This window comes from Toxotes jaculatrix, chromosome 2 (assembly GCF_017976425.1).
Source record: "Toxotes jaculatrix isolate fToxJac2 chromosome 2, fToxJac2.pri, whole genome shotgun sequence".
NCBI lineage: Eukaryota > Metazoa > Chordata > Actinopteri > Toxotidae > Toxotes > Toxotes jaculatrix.
In genome coordinates, this window is record NC_054395.1 from 14,555,744 (window position 1) to 14,578,734 (window position 22,991).

Genomic DNA, 22,991 nt, shown 5'->3' on the forward strand with positions numbered 1-22,991 from the left:
TCCTTACCGCACACACTAACCTGTCCAGGACCACTAAGCACGGATACATATCACTGCCTCTCATACAAACATTCAAGCATACACATGCCCACATAATCCACACATGCCCTACTTAATCTTATCTAATCTGAATCTCAGACTCATTTCATCACATACATCATTGCAACTACTGTTATTGTCTGTATGTTTGTCCATTATGTCTCTCCTTTTTTTCTGTCACACTGTGTCACCAGTTAAAATTTAAAAAAAAGAAAAAAAAAGATTTGTGGCAGATGATTATGAGTGTGTCAACAGGGCCTTGAATACAGTGTTTGCAGAAAGAGCTTGAAAGGAAATACGCATAACAGCATTCATTATGCCTCATTTTGAGCAGAGTCAAGGACATAGGATAAAAGAAGGAAAACATTTAAGTGGGATTCTTGTTTGATGAGATCCACACATGCCTGGGACACCCAAGTACTTTATAAAATTGAAATGAATGACAGGGCCACAAATGATGAAAGCATACACTAAAGAAAAATTAATGGTTGGATTAATTATGTTTACCATGATGCTAAAAAAGCATTCCTTTGCTTTGGTGAAAAGCTTGCCAAATGTTGCGGGGAATACTCTGATTAAAAGTTAGAAGGACTTATTCATGGATTCAGCGTGGAGATAATGCAACCAAACCTTTCATTTCAAACCATCATTTCATCAAAACATTATCAGATGTCACTAACACTAACTCGGTATAATTATTCATTTTCAATACCTACTGTTCACGTCTGATCCTTTTGTCTTTCCTGTTATCAAGGCATTCCAGCTGATTCAGAAAAAATCTTTTTCTTCTTTTCTCTTCTTTGATCTCTGTAATTACTGGAGGTGATTTATCACATCCCTTCAAAGACAGTGTGACTGTGGTTTTTACTTACTTCCTGTATTCTCCTTCTTTTTCACGTCACTGAATATTTCCCAGCACTTCTATCATGCTCTGAGGGTCTGGTATTTACTGTCTTCCCTTCATCTGGTGTCTCAAAGTGGAAAGTTTGAAATAAATACAGTTTAAATGTGTTTGTTTTTGTATAGTTTAGTTGTATTCACCAGCTGCAACAGCATGGCTGGTATTGTTTTCACTTAATGTGTGTGCGTGTGTGTGTGTGTTATCATGACAAAATGTGGTCCTGGAGACACCTACTGTGACGGGAACTACAACAGAGGTGGTTTTGAGTACTGTGGCAGGTGTTTATATGTCCATCTATCTGTCTGTCTGTGGACAGATTTTGTCATCACAATAGCGTCAAACTGTGCAAGATGCAGCCATGAAACCACTAACAGGTGTGTAGCAGAGATCAAAATGAAGGCTGCATTCAAAGATGGGGGTGGTCTGATACATGAGTACTGAGTATCTGTTTAATAATGTGGTAATGACTACTGCATACTCATGGGTCCGGACATCAACATGCTGACATGAGTGATCCCATCAGAAGATGGTTTCTAGTTTCTGTGTTAATTTTTTTAATTATAGCTCAGGTAGGTGTCTTAATTTGGCTCATCTGTCAGCCTGAATAAGTTGTCCTCTACAGTCTTGTCATCTATTTGTTAAAAACCATTTATTCTGGAAGCAAAATGGAGAAATCAGGCAAAACTAAATTACAGACCCCCTCCAATTTCATGTCACTTCTTGTGGCGTCAACTGGACCTCCTGCAGAGTGTCACAATTTAATGCAGTCTAATCAGTCTGTGATGATCCAAATGTGAAAAAACCAGGGGCCTCAGATAAGGCAAAGCAGATCTTCTAAGTGTTTTCATTTGAGGCACAGCATTGTTGGTGGTATTCAGAGCCCTTCTCTTTTCACACACTTTATTGTGTTGCAGCTTTTATTTTAAATAGATAAAATTGCCATGTTTTCTCACCTGTCTAACTTCAATATGGTGAAATGGAAATATTATTTTTAGACATTTTTCCAAGTTTATTAAAAATCACAAACTGAAATCTGTCATTTCAATCAGTCAGTACCATCCTTACTGATCATCACTGAATGTTTGTTGTGTATCTCTAGAGAATAAAAATAATAATAGAAGGAAGACAGGTTATTCTTCACAGAGTCCATCCTTCAGTTTTCCCTGGTGTCAAGAATCTACATTGCTGAGATGTCCTTCAGCAACACTGAGTCTCTACCTGCTCTGATGTCCCCCAGAGGGGGACACACACAAAGAAAAAATCCCTACAGGGATCGATAAAATATCACACTGTTAAAAATAAATTTCCTGGAGCTAACAACACAGCCACTGCTTGTTGAACTAATAATTAATTTGGCCTGGTGTTATCAAAGTTATTACAGACCATTAAGCCTCACGAGAGAGATTAATATTTCAAGATGTGAAACAGTTGTTAGACTTAGATTCTCGATGTCAAGGCTTAACTGACAAAAGGAGGATATATGATAATTCCCCTGTGTTGGGATTTCTTTCTTGTGGAGTAATTTATCAAAGAAAGAAACTACAACACTGGGTAAACATGTAATGCTTGTAGGAGAAATGAGTTATTGACATTTTTGATGGATGCAAAGCAGAAAATGCTACAGCTTCACCTCTTTTACAAAGTCGTGCTACAGTGGAAAATCTATCTATAGTTAATTTCTCCAGTCAGAAAGGTCATGCCAATTTGATCAAATTATATTCCACAGTTGTTTGATACTGCCTTTCAACCACGGTTGTAGAACAATTTCCTGACCACATTTGAAATTAATAACCCCATTGATAAATGCCATGCCCCTGCAAATCCTCACTAGAAGCTCCCATCTTATCTTCTGAACTGCACATGACGGCATAATGGGGTTTTGTCGGTGTTTCAAACATAAGTGGTTTGAAAGAAGAACTTCAACACTCCTTCCTAAAAGATCGCTTGAAGGCAGCCTGGACCTCCCAAAATGATCAAAAATGACCTGTATCGCCTTAAAGGCTGGAAGAATTAAAATACATTAGCCTCTTCAACAGAGTCCATTCCCTGAGGAGCCGGGGGTATATTCTCCTAACTGAACTGAGGGCTTCCTTTGTAATGGACTATAACAAAGAGTTATGGATATGAGATGTCACAGGGATAAGACTTGCCATTAAACTGTGCAGTAGCCTATGTCAGGCTTCCTCCGCAACAAAGCTACAAAGGAACGGTTCAGAATAAAGATGTAAGGAGTATTATCAGTCTGAAATGCTTTCACTTTGTTCCCTTTTCTCTCAAATGCTGCCCTGGAGCAATTAAGGCATTGGGGGAAATTTGTGGGATACATAAAATCTTGAGCAGTGTGATATATTAAACAGGCACTTTACCTCAACCTTATTGGTTGGTGTTAAAGTGAGGTACTGGTGTTAATCTAAAAGCCTGCTGTGTCTCTCTATGGTGTAACAAAAACTAAAAGACTGTAAATGAAAAACATTATTTTAACCACTTAAGAAGGACTGCATAATTAACTCAGTATATTAAAAGGAACTTGCTGTCTTCTCAAGTAGTGCTTAATTAATTCATGAATTCAATGTGATGCACAGCAACATGGCAACACAACCGGAAAGATCTTGCTGTTTTGGTAGCAGGATTATTCACATTACTTGATAAAGCAATATATAGTGTTTAGCATAACAATCTTAAACAGAGTGGTTCAATCTAAAGGTAATTTTCCTGAGAGCTATTTCCTATATCCACTTTACAGTTGCTGGCACTGGTCAGCGGTGAAATTAAATTAAGGTAAGCCCTTTATCATTAACCTCATAGCTCCCTTCGTAAGTGCACTGCAACCCTGTTATAAGGCTATCTTGTTACACATGCCTCGGATATGAGCTGATGTAGGTATCACCACTGCATGATTTCATTAACTAATCAGATCCTGCCTTGTTCTTAGTTGATTTGTACTCCCCTGCTCCAGATCCTTGAAAATATTATCCCTGGAAGATTAGAAGGAATTATGGGTATTTTTGTTGAGCCAGTGGGATGGATTAGTGTTGTGCCACTGCTGTAATAGCATTGGTAGCAGCCCCATTTTGATATGGAGGAAAGTAAATGCTAACGAGCCAGGACCAGGGGAATAGGTTTGTGAGAGATGCTGCAATAATGTCAAAGCCTAACATCTTGTATGCAGCTCACCCACTTCAGGGTAAGGCTGTAACGTTAAATCTCAAATGGGAAATCTTGCCTTTATGGGGGACGACTGATATTGCACACTGCGGTATGGATGCATTTTCCTTTCAATGCTTAAGAGGATGATAAATCTGCAAGCTGGGTCCAACATTTAGCAGGCCTTTGCAACACATAATCTTGGTGCTGATTCTGCTGCTCCCCTTCTCAAATAAAACATCTCTCTCCTGTAACTGAGATGTCTCAGCCCGGTATTATCATCGGTATTAACAATCAGATCGCGCCTTTTAGTTTCCCCAGCATACTGTCTGACAGCTGCACTCCCACTGTGGGAATGTAGTACATGTCACTGCATGTGCCAGCAGGTGAGCTTTTCCTACTGTCGGTACATTCCTGCAAAAAATAAAGCTGTCATCAAACAAAAAGTGGAAATGTGTCAGTGATTAATTTGTGTAGATCGCACTAAGTTTTATATAGTGAGATTACGAAAGCAAAGCTGAAAGTTAACTATTTCCAAAGAAAAAAAATAAATGTTTCAAAATCGTGAGATGTGCAAAAGGAGAAACAGTATGAATCCTGATCATTCTCTGACTAACCATACATCTTGCTGCAACCTTGACCAGCATTATATCTTCAGGTGGAGAAGTGTTTTTTTTCTTGTCTCATTAACATTTGTTTTCTTTTTCCTTCTCCTCTCCAGCACACAGAGGTATTGCATTGATCTGTACTTAACCTGATTTCTAATAAAACAGGGTGTCCAGCTAGTTCCCCTGGTGTCACCTCCGCTATCACAGAAGAATGCATGTGCTTCAGCGGCTAGCTATTGATCTGTCCTTTTGAGGATTTCATCTGCCTCTTCTGTGTTTCAGTACTAGTCTGGATCATCTTCTGCCTTGCGCTCAAATGACCCTCCAGGTCTTACATGCTGCTAATGAGCTGATGGATCAGCGCATCGATCCAAGTGCTGCAGTCTAAGAACGGCCAATTACCTTAAGTAAACAGTGCGGAGACCAGCTCTGAGCACAGCCAGGAGAAGAAAGTACGATGGAGTTCAGTAGAGAAATGTAGATAGCAAGGGGAAAGTGGTGGAGTGCAGAATGTGTTATGTAGTTCAGATTGTATTTTGTCACAGTGTGGTTCTTTTCTTTGCAGTTTGTCTCCATGAATATCAAGTAGGGAAAAATAAAATAAGTCAATGAAATAGCATTCTGCAGGTAAAGCTGAAAAACTAAACAACTGTGGTCCCATACACAATGCGCTTACTGCTCTACACAAAGCAAGCTGGTACCTGTGGCTTTCTCTTAGGGCTTCCTTCCCTTTCCTCCAAGAAATCACGCCCCGAGGAGACATCCTGGGCTTGCATTCGATCAGAATGTCGCCACCCTGTCGGGCCAGAGTTTGGGCCTTCAGCAAGTTCTGGGAGAAGTCTGGAGCAATGGCTGATGGGGAGAGTGAAAAGAGAGGAATGTAAGTGTTGTGGCAGCAAAAGAAGAAAAAGGACAAGGAGGTAGTATCAGAAAAAGAGAGAGAGAGAGAGAGAGAGAGAGAGAGAGAGAGAGGAGAAAAGGGGCTAAGAGCTATTCAGGAAAGGACAGTGGAGGAGCGTCCTAAAAACATGCAGGTCACTCCATCCATTAGGTGGGTCAGCTCTCACATCCTTTCCTCTCCTCACACATATACACGTGTCAGCACACACGCAGAGAGGCTCACATGCACACATAAACGCAGGAGAAAAGACACAACGCATCCTTTTTAAGACGAGATTTTATTTGAAAGAAAGTGGGTTTTCCAATTCCATGAATTTTCCTTAGAAGGACATTATGCATTAAGAATTAAGCCGTGGGGCTCAGAAGCAAAAACGAGAGAATGTAAAACGAGAGGCAGGCTTTGTTGCTGCTCCTTTAGGCCTTAATTACTAAGGCGCCGTCGTCTGGAGCTGTTTTGTATGCGTACCGACTCAGCAGAAAGCTCTTCAAAGTGAACACACAGCCTGGCGCCAGTGACATGGCTGAGCACCTGCCAACGCATGCCGGTGTGCGTGTATACACAGCAATACACAGTAATACATATGTATTTATGCACACATTTCACCTCACAATTATTTTTTGACACTCAGTGTGAAATGCCACTGTTTCCTCGAACAACAGAACAGATATTTGTCATACTTGTCTTCTCATAACACATACATGGAATTTATATGAATTCTTATTTTAAAACAGGTGTTGGAGGAGTTACAGTTCTGTTTATCCTCATTATATATTATATATTAAATAAATGCAGCAAGGTACTACAAAATTTGAATAGATCCTGTAGTCTGTAGGGAGACCATATTAAGTAAAAAACAATTTTTTTTTTTTTATCATTTTTTGTCCTTGACTTAGATGTTTTATAAACAGATAAACAAAGAGTGGTGGCACATAGAGGGATGAAATGAAAGGTACCATTCTTCAGTTCGAGCACATCGACATAGAAATGCTGAAAATAAAAAACTATTGACCGATTTGGACATTGCAGAGGGTTACTTATATATATCCCGAGGTGCAGCCATTATATGGGTTAAATCTGTGCTCTCTAGATAACCTATGAAGAGACACAAGATACTGGGAAGGAGTGATTGATTGCCCCTAATAGCATATGTCATTTTTTCTAAGGGCAGAGTCGTAGATAATTCAGAAATCCATTTAGCCGCACCGACCCTTTTTCCATGATAGAGCAATAACTCTCGGCCAATGACACACCTTTGTCTAAAAAATCTGTTGTCCCTTTCTAATTTTATGATTAGCTGGGTACAAACTTAGTATGAAAAGCTTTGGGTCTAATTTGTATGGATACTATGTCCTGGATACATCTTCTCACTGCTTCCCGGAGCTTTTTTATTTGAGTACTCTGAGCCAGGGACAGTGGAAAAATATATCCTTTTCCTTTTCACACTATCGCATTATTGCATTTATTGAGATTTTCTTTACATTTGCATTAGTCAATTATACTGCAGCGGTTTAAGGTGTGTGCTTTCGTACATGCCCTCCCCAGTCTTTGATGGTGTCCTATCTCCATGCCTCTTTATGGATGACTCTGAGGACTCGCCTACCATAAGGTCATATATCTTGGAGGATACGCCCCTCCCCTAACAGTCCATAATTACACTGAGGGGGACTGGCGCCCCTTTCAGTAACATTCAAAAGCCTTCTGACACGATGGAAGCCTTGTCTGTGACAAATAAAACCATTCTGAACTTTTCTAATTATCTTTGGTATTATTGCTTCAATGAAAGTTTCATTTGTTTCAGTTGGGTCCACAATGGCCTCATCTTGGTTATACTGTAATGAAGTAATAAGCCTTTCATTCTGTAACTACGTGATGCACCATGCAAGCACCTTTCCAGGTGTTTCCCCCAATCAAGCAGTATTTGTTCAAGCCTTAAAAGCTTCTACTGTATTTGTTTCAAAGTAGAAATACTTTATTTGCTCTTCCAGGGAGGTGACAAAGCCGGGATCTGGCAACCAAGAAGTATTCTTTAATAAAGAGGTGCAGAATGTAGATTCGTTTTTCTTTTTTTTTGGTCTCAATCAAGAGCAGGGAGATTAGTCCCATGATTTCTATTATAAAACAGGACATCATCATAACATAAGGGGGTGCACATTAATTAATCATAAGAAATTTGCAGTAGTGGCCGGTGTGGTCCAACAATACTTTGCAATATGCAGGCTTTTCACTGCCACACATACTGATTTGTTTTAGACTCATACATTTAAAGTACATTCATTTAAACCTGGTCATGCGCTCTGTGAGTTCTGCAGCTTCAAACTGCCTGAGCCGCTAATCAGAGTTATGTATATTTCTGAACACAAGAATCTAAAGCCGCAGTGTCAGGAAGTAAAGTGGCTTTGACAGACTCCTAATACTTTGTTTTATTAATGTCAAACAGCTACTGCTTATAGAAGCTACAGCTTGTATAAGCACTCCCAGCTCATTGCTATGAGTGCACTTAATTTCTAAAACAGTAATCCAGATATGTTGACGCTAAGGGCTAAAATTATTGAGGTACATGTGTCTAACTGTTGCCAACTACCAGTCTGCTTTTTAAACCTGAATGACCTTGAATTTATTTAACTATCTTTCACTGTATGCTCATATGCTGTGTGTTGATGTTTGATTTGGTTTCAGCTGCTTATTTCAGTTATAGAAACTGTGTCATGAAGTTCATCTTCCATATTAGTTTCTACAGTTTATTTTAGAATTAAAACCTCTGAAATAAGTTAGCATTAGTATGGTGTTCCTCAGCAGGAACACCATGCTGGGTGGTTCCTAACTTTGCTCTCCATACAACCTTAATTCTTTGTGGCATTGATTTCACAAGATGTTGGAAACTGAAAACTGAAAACTCCTTTGAGATTCTGGTCCATGTTGACATGATTGCATCACATAATTTCGGCAGATTTGTCAGCTGCACATTCATGCTGCAAATCTCTCATTCTGTCACATTCCAAAGGTGTTCTGCTGATTCAGATTTGGTGACTGGGGAGGCCACTGACCTACACTGAATTCACTGTCATGTTCATGGAACCAGTTTTTTGCTTTATGACATGGTGCATTATCATAAGGGAAGTAGCCCTTAGAGGATGGTAAACTGTGACCATAAAGTGATGCACATAGTCAGCAACAACATTCAGATAGGCTGTGGCATCGAAACCATGATTTATTGGTGTTAAGGGGCCCAAAATGTGCCAAGAAAACATTCCCCACACCATTACACCACCGCCAGCAGCCTGGCTTGATGACACAAAGCAGGTTGGGTCCATGGAGTTATGCTACGCCAAATTGTGACCCCACCATCTGCTGCCTCAGCAGAAATCTAGATTCATCAGACCAGGCTATGTTTTCCGGTCTTCATCTGTTCAATTTGGTGATCCTGTGCCTTCTTGTCCTTGGCTGACAGGGGTGGAACCCGTGGTCTTCTGCTATTGTCACACATCCGCCTTAAGGTTGTACATCTTGTGCATTCAGAGATGCTCTTCTGCTCAGTTACCGTAGCCTTTCTGTCAGCTCCAGCCAGTATGGCCATTCTCCTCTGACCTCTCTAATCAACAAGGTGTTTCCATCCACAGAACTGCTGCTCACTGCCGTATTTTGTTTTTCACACCATTCTGACTAAACTCTAGAGAGTGCTGAGTGTGTGAACATTAAATGAAGCTCTTGACCTGTATCAGTGTGACTCTATGTATTAAACAAGACTGGCTGAATGGATAATTGAATGAAAAAGCAGGTACACAGGTGTTCCTAACAAAGTGCTTTGTGAATGTATGTCCGCAGTCAAGATATTCAAATATGTAATAACAATATCTTTTAAAATTAGAAAAGAAAAAGTAGGATTACATGTTAATGCTGAACAGTACCGTGGGAAGGACAAGATTATTTTTTTACTCTAATAATATAACATGTAACCACTGTAACCATGAAACCAGTCACTTCAACTTTTCCACCTGAGAGCAGAAACAGCATCCCATGTGGTCACTGGATTATGAGAGAGAGACAAGTGTACACTTTTGGACAAACTACTGGCAAAAAGAATTGTGGACGTGAATTTGTTCTTTCCTCGGTCTGCTTAACATAGAGGCAAGAACAGAAACAGAAATTATTTTATGTGCTTAGCTTTAATTTAAATGGACGGAGGAGGATGAGTTTGCCCTTCAGATCAACTGTATCAACTGGCCCTTTTGGAAAATGTGGTCCATACAAAAAAAAAAAAAGAAAAAGCACTGATAAAAAAAGCAGTGTGAGTGTAGGAGATATGGCCTCAAATATACACCTTTAATTACAGTGCTCCCACCAAGCTGACTGGTATCGTATCTATTTTGGCAGCATTTGCACAGAATTCATCTTGCCAAAAATGTGTCTATCATGTTCCAACCATGTAAAAGTGATTAGGGAGATGGCTTAAGCACAACTCCACTACATGTATTTTGAGAAACCAGCTAAGTCTTGCGTGTTTGGTCTTACCTATGACTCGCAGCTCAGCGTTGGTGAAAATTCGGCCGTGCTTGTTCTCTGCCACACACTGGTACATGCCGATGTCAGCCAGATTCAAGCTACTGATCGTCAGCACTCCGTTATTCGCCTGAACTCTGTCCTGCTAAAGACACATGCACAGACAAACACACACATGCGTGCATTTAACACCACATGAGTCGAAATGAAAGCTACTGTGCTAACCTGACAACAAACAGGTAATAGACAATAAACAGGTTTAGACAAGGTGAACAGTCAGCAGAAGGCGCTTCAGTGGTTGCCTCTGGTGCAAAAATAAGCACCAACCGAGGGTTTCCATGCAATCATGACCTCCTCTGTGTTGGTAATGTTATGTACGCCTTCTTTCTTAGGCCTTTGGTTAATATGTAATAAAAGCACTTTTATCAAAATCATGCTGTGCCTCCGCTTTGTCCTGTTGTCCATGTTTCTGGACACCTACATCTGGATCTCCATCTTGTCACTGACCGTGTCTGTCAGCTGTTGCTGGGGAGATACAGTGTACGGTTGGCGACAATTCTTCGTGGTTTTGTCACTGTCTACAGTAACCCCTTTCACATTACACATGCAGTCATTTGATCCATAGATAATACATAAAAATATTGATTAGTAGAGTGAAGAGAGCTAAATCTGATCAGTCTCTGCTGTGAAAGGAAGATAAAATCCTCAGAGCTTCCAAAAGCAATTCAAAGTGCTCTACAGAGAGATACAATTATAGAGAATAGGTTATAACATTACCTAACATAACACAGATAAAGACAGACAGCATGCAAACCTCAGTTCAGCAGGTAGAAAGTTTCATACTTCAGGGGCATAAAAAATTGAAAACGCCAGATTTAAATGGCTGTCCAGTGACCTGAGAGATCTGTCGGGTTAAATAAAGTTGTGCCATGTGAGACATATATAATTTGGACCCATAACATTCAGTGCTTTGCAGACCAGGAGCAAAACCTTAAAGTCAATCCTGTAATGAACACAACCAGAGAATTGGGGTATCAATGGTTACATTTTTTTGGTCCTTGTCAGAATACAGGCAGATGCATTTTGCATGAGCTGAAGCTGTTGGAAGGCTTTTACGAAAGGACCAGTGAAAAGGGCATAACAATACATTACAGCAGTCTATTTTGCTGGTGACAAAAGCAAGGGCAATCCCACAAGCCAGTTATCTGTATAGTTCCTTGAAATCTTATGTCTATTTAAAGTCTGACAGCTTTACTTCCATGTCAGTATAATGATCAAACCATCTAGGCTTTAAGCTGTTGTAAGAACTCATTTTTATACTTTTAGGATGATGAAAGTCACAAGCACAGTAATTACAGTGGTGAAACACATATGGATTTGTTTTATACTGGGCCATTGTAAAAAAAAAAAAAAAAAAAAAAGTGCTCAGCAAATCAGCAATATTAATACTATTACCATTTTTTATTTTAGGTCAGTGTTTCTTTACTTTGCCCAGTAAAATGTCTTTAAACCAGTTGTGTGTGGTTTACTGTATTTTAATAGTTTCTAGCATTACTGTTCTGTTGTTTTCTGTGGGTTAATAATTGGTTAGGTAAAGTAATAAAAGGTCATTGTAAATTCTGTTACTTCTCACATATTACGGGAGCTCTTTATCTCAGTGATGCTTCTTATCTGTCTTATTTGGAGCTGCATCTGGAGTATTTATCTTAATTTAGATTAACCTACCATCCATGGCTAATATAGTAATCAAAAGTCAACAACCATTAAACATAGCAACAAGATGATTTTTCATTGACTGCAAACTCTGTGTTTAACACTGTCACACTGTGGATGGTATTTTTTATATTTTCTGCTGACCTTTTGGGCTTATAAACATGCCAATTAGTGCCATAATAGTATCAAATACTAGGTGTTAATATGGGAATACTGGACTAAAATGGCTTTGAGGTCGGTAATTAGGGTTATATATGGACATTTTAAGTACTACGACACCAACTGTGTTCATTCTGAAGAATGGCCTGATCTAATTCAAGCTTTAGCCACACTTTTTCTCTCCTTGGGGGGGGGGGGGGGGGGGGGGGGGGGCGTTTGATAATTGAAACACTGCTAATTTTCTGTGGTCTTAATAGGCCTGCGGTGACTAGATGTAACCCCTCTCTGCTTAACATAGCACTGAGACATCATCAAACAGTGGCTGAAATCAAACCTCTGAGGAATTAGTCAGGAATGAGCTGCAGCACATGGGCGTATTCCACCAAGTATTATGAAGTACAAGGTGTCAGAGAAATAAACGCTCAGCAGGTGATGCTGTTTGTTTAAAAATAAATACATGTCATTTTAAAAGTGCCTACACAGAGCATAGAAAGTAATAACAGCACCTGAATAAAGTTCTTCTCCCACTGCTCCTTTTGACCTTTACAAGGTTTGGCACTGCTTTCTGCTCCCTTTTTATAGTTGCGTCACTTTAAGTGTGGCAGCACTCATTGTTCTTGCCCTTGATCTTTCCCATTGAATGTAGCTGGACCTTTTAATGTCACTGACAAAGTAGTCCAGAGGGTCCTGCCGCCAGTCTGTCTGTCTGTCGTCTGGGATCATTACAGCACTGTCACTTGAAAAGACAAGGACTGTCCCTTAACATTAGTCAGTGACACTGCTGAGGATCTTCAAACAGGGATCTTTCTGAGGCCCAGTCACACGATGGACACACGGCTGACCTGGCTCTAAAGTCACCGCCAGAGGGGGTCCTGGGTGAGGATGGATACAGCAATTTCCAAGTGGAACACAAGTGCCTGGGCTTTTGGCCGGGACTGGATGCTTATATGTGTGTTCAAGGGAAAAAAGATGACAGGGAGAGAGAGAGAGAGAGAGAGAGAGAGAGAGAGAGAGAGAGAGAGAGAAAGAAAGTGGGGAACAGAAAGAGAGAGGGAGAGAGAGAAAGAGAGAGAGCCACTGCAACTTTGAATAGATAATAGATGTTCCTTTTTAGGTTACACAGTGCAAAGGCCCAGGGGGATGAAAGAGATGAAAGAGATCTGTGTGCATGGGTTGGTGCCACACTATGCTGTACCCATTGCCCTGTTAAAAAACCCTCAGAGACTCAGTGGTGGCTCTATCACAATGTCTTTAGCACTGGAGACAAATGGCAGCAAATCGTCTGCTTTATGGCCATCATTAATTATGCTTGACTCTTCTCTGATACCAGCACTGTTTCAAGTTGAGCGGTGAAAAGGCAAATCATGGACACAGTAACTCCTCTGAAGGCAGGTCCCTGGCTTTGCAGGTCAAAGGTATAAAAATCTCAAAAACACACCCGCACGAATGTAACCAAAGGGGGAGCTGGTGTTGAAGTGGAAAAATACAAGCGTGAGTAGGTCTTTGTTTCACCGGGGTGACATTTTGAAGTGACAGCCCTCCTCTGTGCCATTTAATTCCCTTAGAGGGGGCCCAAATTGAGGTGGAGAGAGAGACAGGAAAAAGTGGGAGGAAAAAAGCTTAAAAGAGAGTGTAAGAAAGAGCAAGAGAGCACCAGAGATGCTGAAATAAAGAGAGAGAGGGGGAGAGAGAGAGAGAGAGAGAGGGGGGGGGGGGGGGGGGGGGGGGGGGGGAGAGGAGGACTGATCCATTCTAATGAGGAATAACAAATGGCCCCTTTGGCCTTCCTCTCCTTCTACCTCTCTCTCTACATCGCTGACCTTTGGGTTTGGAAATTGATTTACTGTTGCCGCTGTTGACGGTGGCATTTTGAAAATGGTAACACCCCACCTCATTAATATGGCCACATGTACAGAGAATAAGTTACCTTGGCCACCCACCAAAGGAATTTTTTTTTTCCAGTGTCATTTACAAATCAATTCTGGAGATGCACAGGTGGAGTGATGAGGGTTTCCTGTGGTTAAAGAGAGGAAGTGACCTTTGTCAGTCTTTCAAAATTAACAAAATAAAAGAGAGTCACGAATGACAGATGATGCCTATTTACACAGATTAAACTTTTATTTGCTCAACATACAGCATTTGCTCATAACTACTTCTGTTTCACGATGACAACCCGTTTTGAGTGTAAAACTCTGTAATCTTCTTCAGTGTGAGTGCAGCGACATTAAGTTCTCCGATCTAAGTACCCAGCTCTCAGTCCAAGTTGCAGAGAGCCAAACCCACCTGACCCCTTAACAGACATGTCCGACAAAACAACAACAGGCCATCCTTGGGCTCATTACCCATTCCAAACACTGACGCTATCAGTGACTGTGATTCAATGGAGCTGTTCGTTTTAGGCAGAAGGCACACTCACTCCTGCAGCACAATAACACAAAATAAGGCAAATTGCCTAAATGTGAAATGTATTTTGGATGATAAGGCATTTTTCACCCTCCCCAGAGAGAAGAGACTTAATGACAAAATTGAGAGTAGCAGATAGGAGAGATTGAGCGCTAAATTGTCGAGTCTCTGGTTGATGACGGGCAGAAAATGGCATCACTTTGGTTTTTTCGCAAAAACACATACAAACACCCTCCCCCATCACACACACACACACACACACACACACACACATACACACACACACACACTTTTGATGCCAAATTTATTCCCAAGCAAATACAGCCATTTCAAAGTGACATGTTCTTGCCAAGTACAATGAGTTGGATCCATTATGTGCTTCTGAGCAAAATGAATCCAGAAAAACAGCGCGGTAACACATAGTGCATCCTTTAAGTAAGATGGTTCTGAATACTGTAATCTTATCAGCTTTCATCTTACACATTAAATTATGCTCATCTTCACAAACCAAACTGCTCGTAACGAGAAAAATATTGACACAATACCATTTAAATGCAAGCCTGTTAAATTGAGCCTTGCAGCTTTCAGCTGTCATAATATGTCTGTGGTCAAAAAAGTGTTACACACCTCCGTAAAACTGAGTGCTGATCTGATAAAAGCTGGAGAGCACAAATTAACACGGATCATCTGACGTTCCCTGTTCCAATTTGACTGTGCCACACTTTGCATTATTTTTTATTTTACGTTAGTTTAGTTTTTTTGGTTGCATTTTTCTTTTTTATTAAAGCTTCGAGTGAAAACTGTTCAAGAAAAATCCTTTACCTCCATGGGGTCCAGAGGTTCTCCGTTCTTCAACCAACGGTACGAAGGTTTGGGCTTCGCACTGGCTTTACATTCCCACACCAGTGTGTCATCAATGGTCTTTTGAACATCTTGAGGCTTCTCGGTCAGGTGAGGTGCAGCTGAGAGGTCACAAAGCACATACTGTAAATTAACACTTTAATGCTGCACAAATGCTTGAGCATTACCAGTATGCAGCACTTTCACAATAAATCAATGAACCAGCCAAGCAAGCAATTATATCATTAGAGAAGCATCCAAGGGCACAAATCATAAATCCACTTCCAATTAACCCGAAGCTGACCTCTATTTAAAAAAAAAAAAAAAAAAAAAAAAAAAAAAATATATATATATATATATATATATATATATATATAAAACAACTGTATGAGCTAAAAATGAAGACAGATCAAAAGTAAATGGTTGAAACTATTCACTGTAAGGTTAAAAGGTAAAAGATAAGCTATTAGATTTTCTACAGCCAGTTCGATGTAGCTACATTGATGGAGATCTTTTACAAGAATCAAGTTTATTGACCGTATTATATTTTACTTGGTGCCTACACTGAATGGGTTGCAATTCTTTTTTTCGCAATGCAATTAATTACGCAGATTACATTCCCTTTAAGTCTTTTGAAACATCAGAAATCCATAGAAAAAATGCCTCTATATTTATGATAGTGCTCGTGCTGTCATATAAATGACTAGCACCTTATCTCTGGCAACAGCGTAAGAAGATTTATGGGCCTTGTGAAACACCCACATAAATACAGGACGCCCCACCAGGGTCAAGGGGAACGAGGTAGTTAAGTCAGTCTGTCTGCTTGCCTAGCTGAGTTGCTTTGATAATGTCATAATCTTAATAATAATCCAATTAATTTTTCTTGACTGAAATAGCCTTTTATCTTATCTCTCTCCAGAAACATTAGAGTACAGTTACAGCTAGAATAATATCTGCAGTACAATCAGTGTCGAGGACTTTTTAGCAGGGGAAATACTCACCCACACACAGGGACTTCAACCATACAAAATACAGTCTCTCCTATTACTAGGCCATAATGTGGTTATGAGTGGTTATCTGTTTAAATCCGTCATAATGCGCTCTCTGGACCCCAGAAGGACTGTCATATCCTGTCCAGGGGCCTCATTTATAAAACAGTGCGTAGGATCCATACTAAAAGTGTACGTGTGCACAAAAGCTGAAAACGGCATACACACACAAAACCCTAATCAAACGCAATTTCCCTTTTATGAATCCCAATCTTGAACTTGGAAATTTGCGCACTTAGGCAAGCCTCATGCTCCACCCAAAACACTCCCACAATTAACCATAAGTGCAGGTTGGTGCAAATCCCTCATGAATATTAATATACATATTCTTCCTGTGGAGAATGGAGGCAGTTGCAGCAGCTGTTAATGCAACAAACAGGACAATTTCCAAGATTAAACAAAGTGATCAGACATTAAGGTGGGTGCCTTGAACAATTAGTTGCACACCATCGGAGTATGGACTAACCAGCAGAAGCACAGAGACACCGAACCTCATCTCTTTGTATTTGGTAATCATCACTAGGTGATAGACACACTCATAGCAGAAGAAATAAATATCTAAAAAAAAACACAATAAACACCGTATTTAGCTCCAAAGTCCAGCATATAGGTCTTTCTCTCATTGTCTCCTCTGATTATGAATGCAGGTGGTGTCGGGTGAGGTGGCTATAGAAGGCAGAGTCTGCGGTGTCTCCACTGCACTCTCAGTATACTTGGTATATTCGCGCTTAATACTGGGGAAAGGCAAACCAGATGCACCCTGCCATCATCCTAGCATTTCAACAGCCGGCGGTAGACTTCACAACTGACCACAGGCGTCAGTAGCATACAGTCAGACCCTCTCCTCTGAGCTCCAGGGGTGGGGAATGCGATGTTAAGACAGCGCTGATGAAATATTGAGCGGAATTTGATTTGAGATTTGAGTTGGCTTATATCTTTTACAACTGAAAGCTGTTCATGGAGTAGTTACTGCTTACAAGCACAAGCACAAGCACAAATAACACTGCTGGTATGAATGTTTACGATAAAGTGGATCTATAAGTAACAAATCATATTAACTGAAATTAAATATTGATGCCTCTCCCATACAATTTCTATAATCTGGCTTCAATTCGCCTCCTCATCGTTTGTGTCACTAATTTTCTCTGTCTCCAAAATGTTCATTCAGAGTTTGTGTACAGGTGCGCACATTGTCCTGTCAAGTTTGATTTTATAGATCTCAACTTTTTTGTGGGAAGCGGTGCATGCCTCTTTCAGGCCTCATCCTGTGTGTATGCAATGGTTATAAATGAAGCCCCAGAACAATTGGTATGTCGAAATGGTTAGAAACTGAAACTATTAGATGACAAAAAAATGCCTGGTAATAATAAGACGACAACAGTATGTTTCTACATAAAAGAAGGTGTTTCTTGCTCATTACTTCTCTTTGTATTTCCTTCCTGTATCTTTTGTAACAGTGCTGCACACATTGCCTGAAGTGTATTTTACTTGGTAAGAAGAAATTTTCATTTAAATGATGTTTCAAAAGCTTAGAGAGAAAAAAGTCAGAAGCCCTATACACGAATTGAGATAATATTTTGTAATTTAAAAATATGCTCTCTTTATGTTCTTTTCACAAAAATAAATTGCACAGTAAATATATCTGGAACCAAGCAGGCAGTGCTGAATGGAAAATGCATCACTATACCGAAACAAATAGCACATGACAACCAGTTAACAATATTACAAATGAAACCGTCAGAGCTAACTTAATGGAAGCATAGACATGATGCAAGCCGTTTCTATCCAAAGTCAATCTGATCATGTGTGAGCCCATTCAAATGTAGTCAACTGCTAAACCATGATCTAATTTCATAAATCCCCTGGAACTACAGAAGGACAATTAAGTGGGAAATCGAAAGCGAAGTCACCCCTTATTGTTCCTGTGCCCTCATTGGTTGGATGTCGCAAACACCGCATCCCAATATTGATTCTCCTATTCTTCTATAGAGTTGATGGATGTCCCACAAGCGCCTGTCTATGGGAGTTTAAAATGAGATTACAGATTTTTATCACCTGGCGGCCAGCCAGTCTGCCAGGCTTTGAGATAAGACAAGACTTAGATCTTACAAGGGGAAACATGACTTCCACACACAGCCACAGTAGAGAAAAGGTATACAGGCCATACAACATGGTACCTGGACAGTGAAAGCTACAAGTTGTTCAAACATCATGACCTTGTTTACAAAATGACTATAACATGAACATACATCCTCTAATCCATCAAGATCTGGTCTCTGAACTGCTCTATGAACAGGCCCCTCTCTTTAAAGTAAAGCACATTTAATCCCCAGCCTGCCTACAGATTCTGAGAGCATTTCATCTTACCCACAGGTGCTGAAAAAAACCCTATATTATCATATCAAAGGCATCCTCTTTCACAGGAAAGAAAAATCTAGATTTGATGATTTCAGTCAAGCACATCCCTACAGGGTCTTGTGGGCAGGCATCATCAATGCATAAACTGCAAAATAATGGAGAGAGAAACCATAAAAATTCATCATCAATGGCCATTAAAAGCGTTTTCAGAATATGGGCCATAAGTCCAGAGTTGGTGAAGGAAAAATCACCTCTCTCTGAAAGGTGGTATAAATCTGTGCGCTACGGCCCATGTTAGCCCCTGGCACAATAAAGAGCTTGTCAGAAATGAACTACTGGTAATAGGTTAATTTACTACCACATTCCACTATATGATGCAGTTATATATGAGTTCTAATAAAAGCTACAGATTGCATGACAACAAATAAAATTTTTTTTAGACTCAAAAACCCTTTGATTCTGCAAGATTTTCAATCTGGCACAGTAGCAGTGAAGCTCTGAGGCTATGAATCAATGGGTAGAAGACTTGGTAAAAGTCTATAAAAGTACATGATAAGTTAGAAAGACGACTGACAGGTTGAAGGCACAAGATATTTTCTTATTCCCTAGATAAGAAGTGTGAAGTAGGATAAGTTTTAGATAAAAGTCAGCGGAACTATCCTCCTACTCACCGTAGAAAGACAGCTTTCCTTTAACCAAGTTTCTTCCTCTGCTGTTTTCAGCCACACATTCATATATCCCCGCGTCCTCCTGCTGGAAGTAAGGAATCTCTAAAACTCCACTGGCTTTATTTATGTCCACCTTCCTGCCAAAAGAGGCTCCATCCACTCTTCTCCAGCTGATAGTTGGCACTGGGCTAAAGGCACAAAAATAACACACAGCAAGGCCATCAAATGAAAAATACTCCTCAAGATCATTTTATCTAGGGATTTAGCTTAGTTGAACACACACTGAGTATGCGATACCAGTAAATACTCGAAAACACTGATAAAGCATGTCAGTGTTAAGTTAATCTGAAACTGGTGAGTGTTTCTTCTCTGTATATTCTGGGTGTACAGAACAAGAAGGAATCCTTATAATGTGAAATCTGGTGCTCTCAAAATCACTTCACAGGGCTGTCAACGCATTGCCATGCAGCTTAGGCTGGTACACTAAACAATTAATGGCACAGTTATGATGTGTGTAATAATACTCAGTCGGACGTACTTTCCTAGTGCAAAACATTCCAGTTTGACAGTTGAGCTCTTAGCAACGGGGACAACTTCAGGGAACTGAACTTCGATCTTTGGCTCATATTCACCCATCACACCTGGAGTTACAAAGAGAGACACAGAATTGATGCCACACGAGTCTGAAGGGAATTCTTTCACTTTAAGGCTTGAAAAGGTCACAAAGAAACAAAATCAAAACAAAGTTTAGGCCATTACCAAAGAGAAAATATAACTGTTTTTCTTCTAATGCTTCGTTTTCTTTGTACTGTGACCAAGCACTTAGGGGGAATGGTCTACTTGTGACTTTGCTGACCACTCTTGGGTTTCTGATTTAAAATACAATCTATAAAAACTAAACTTCAAGCACAATAACAAATTAGTTAACCACAATATACGAATTACATAATGAATTTAAGTAAATTAAACATGGGTTTAGTTAGAATTACTAAGGAAATCAGAGTAACAAATACTCAGAATTTCTGTGCTAAAACTGCTTATATAATTTACTTGAAAAATATTAAGTACAGTCAACTTAAAAAATATGTCTAGATTTAGATGAGTGTATTGTGTGTAACCACTTTCAATATTAAAATTGAGTAAATTCAACATTTTTTTTCAGTGTAACAGTACAATAAACACGTTAACCAGACAGTAAACAGTTCCATTTTGTAAGCCAAATCAAAAACAAATTAGCAACAGATGATTCAATTTGCTGGCCACAGTTAACCGGCAGCTGGCAAAATCAATGTTTGCCAGCTAAAACATTTAAACCTTGTTATCTTGCTAAGGCTTTAGCTAATTAAAGTAATTACACTTGCAATTCGAAAGTTGCATGGTCTGAATTTTTAATTGTGATACAAACTAACTAACTAACTAAATAAATAAATAAATAAATAAATCACCATTCTGCCTCTGCTTTGTACTTTCTGTGTAGTTGAGTAAGGGTTCATACCATCAACCCGCAGAACTAGAGGAGTTGGTGGTCCTTGCACACTGCTTTTGGTGACTGTGTTGGTGACTACACAAGTGTAGTTGCCCACATCAGAGCGTTCCACTTTGGCGATGTAGAGGTTGCCTGTCTTCTGGGACACGAATCGCCGCGTGTCCTGAATGACGAACGACGGGTATTCATTGAAGATCCATGTGAAGGTAAGCTCTGTGAACAAAGCCAGGGACAATGGTTGTGAGACATACAAGGTACAAGTCAAAAACACATACTGCATTTATGCATCATCTATACCCATGTACAGTTAATGTGTGCTTCATCGGCAGTCTCATCATGTCAGTTCAAGTGGATGCCTTGAGGGATAAAACAATTAGTGGATCTGACTGGTTGCCTTCCATCATTAGAAACACAATTCATAATTGAAGAACAATTACTCTTACTCGCTGTTGGATAAATGCCCTTAATATGGTAAAAGTTTCACAGGTTCACGATGTTGTGTGATCATGCTGGGAGTATGAATGGCTGTCTTTTCGAGGAAGCAGATATTTACATCCACAGCAGCTCTTTACTGCTGTGGCATGCATGACTTAAAGGTTGGATGGAAAAATGAGGAGTGAGATGGTGGGTGAGTGACTAAGCAGGCGTTAAGACCCTGTGTTAAGACAGAGGAGAAGTTTTCATTAGTGGGGACATGTCGCTTCAGGTACTGCTGAGACAAGCAATACTATATATGGGGTCCAGTTTGAGTTATGGATCTGTGAATCTGTGGGTTTATCAGACACCAAAACACTGCACAAGCACAGTGGTTTATAATCCTATGAGACACTGTGTAAGACTCACAGTGATCATCAGAGTTCACATTGCAATGTTATCTACCAGGAATGTGTGCATGCATGTATCTAATTGTCCACCACAACACCTTGCACCATTGGATTTTGGTAAAAGTTGAGCCAGGTTCAACTTTTTTTGCTGAAAAACACCCTTAGTTTTTCTTGCCAGAGTCCTCTGCATTAAAATAAAATAAGTGTGTAATTGTATCACCATTGTATTATTAAATTATGCCCTGTTTTATTTCATCTTGTATTCTTTATTTTATCCACCTTGTTTCTTCATACCTCTTCTTGGGATTTATTACTTAATAAGAATTTATTTAAAAAATACAGAGACAGTAGAGTAGTTGTACATAAAAAAATACAGAACAAGAAAAAGGCATCTCCCTTTGTGGCTGTCATGTAGCAGCAGAGGTCCTTAAATCAAACCCTGAAGCTGCTGCTCCTGCATAACAAACTGTATAATGCCCAATAAAACCAATGTACTACACATCATGTTATTCAGTATGGTACCACCTAGTCCACTATTCATCATCCATGATAAGTTCTTTGAAAGACCCCCAGTACTATCAGCCAAATGGAGTGCAGTCATAGAAGCTTTGCACTAACAATCAGCAACATTATAAAAACGAATGATGGTGTTTTGACATATTGACACAAGGATAGATTGCTCTGGACCATATTGCATCCCTGTCCCAAAAGCAATCTTGGCCGTTGGTAAAAACTTGTCTAAGCGATGACTCTGCACTACAGAACAGGGAATAATTGAGACGTGAGTTGGACACTCATCTACTGACTCAGTAGTCTTCACTTCTGCTCTTAAGGGGGCAAGAGGATCTGTGGGTTTTGACATATTACTGCAAACCTTGCAAATCATGACGAGATATAGAATCTTGAGATTGTGTGATGTGCATGTGAGGATGCTCCTTTTTACCAAGTATACAGCGTGGGTGTATTTATGTGGGCTGGACCTGTAGAGGGCAAACTGACCTTGTGATCATCCCTAGAACACAACATGAGATTGAAACTTGGACCACACAGAGTAATCACATCTGTCTCTCTGTTTTATGCCAATGATACCCATTTTTCACGCTCTCCAGGAAACATGAGCATCACTGGCAATTTAAAATTTGGCTGTGTCACATTTTAAATATAATACAGTATAGAAGCTTTACAATATTTGAAATCTTGTGTGAACTCGTTTCATATGTCTTCTAACAAGTGGTGGCTATTGATAGATGGGCTTGGCATGAAAGGAATGGTTTGACATTTTGAAAAATACGCTTATTCAACTTCTTGCCAAGAGTTAGATTAGAAGATCAATACCACTTTTTTCTCTGTACAGTAAATACAATCTTAAGACAAACATGAAGCTACAGCCAGGAGGCTCTT

At 39.8% G+C, this 22,991-nt stretch overlaps 1 protein-coding gene across 1 annotated transcript in view; it reads right to left on the bottom strand.

Annotated features, from left to right (window-relative positions):
* The window catches only part of cntn3a.1 (contactin 3a, tandem duplicate 1), a 76,187-nt gene that overhangs the window by 17,917 nt on the left and 35,279 nt on the right, over positions 1–22,991 (bottom strand). Inside the window, exons 6-11 of the mRNA XM_041053254.1 lie at positions 20,776–20,979; positions 19,819–19,921; positions 19,284–19,468; positions 15,188–15,327; positions 10,103–10,235; positions 5,394–5,544 (exon numbers count right to left, since the gene is read on the bottom strand). Of these exons, the coding sequence (XP_040909188.1) occupies positions 5,394–5,544; positions 10,103–10,235; positions 15,188–15,327; positions 19,284–19,468; positions 19,819–19,921; positions 20,776–20,979 (916 nt within the window). The remainder of the gene's footprint in view (positions 1–5,393; positions 5,545–10,102; positions 10,236–15,187; positions 15,328–19,283; positions 19,469–19,818; positions 19,922–20,775; positions 20,980–22,991) is intronic.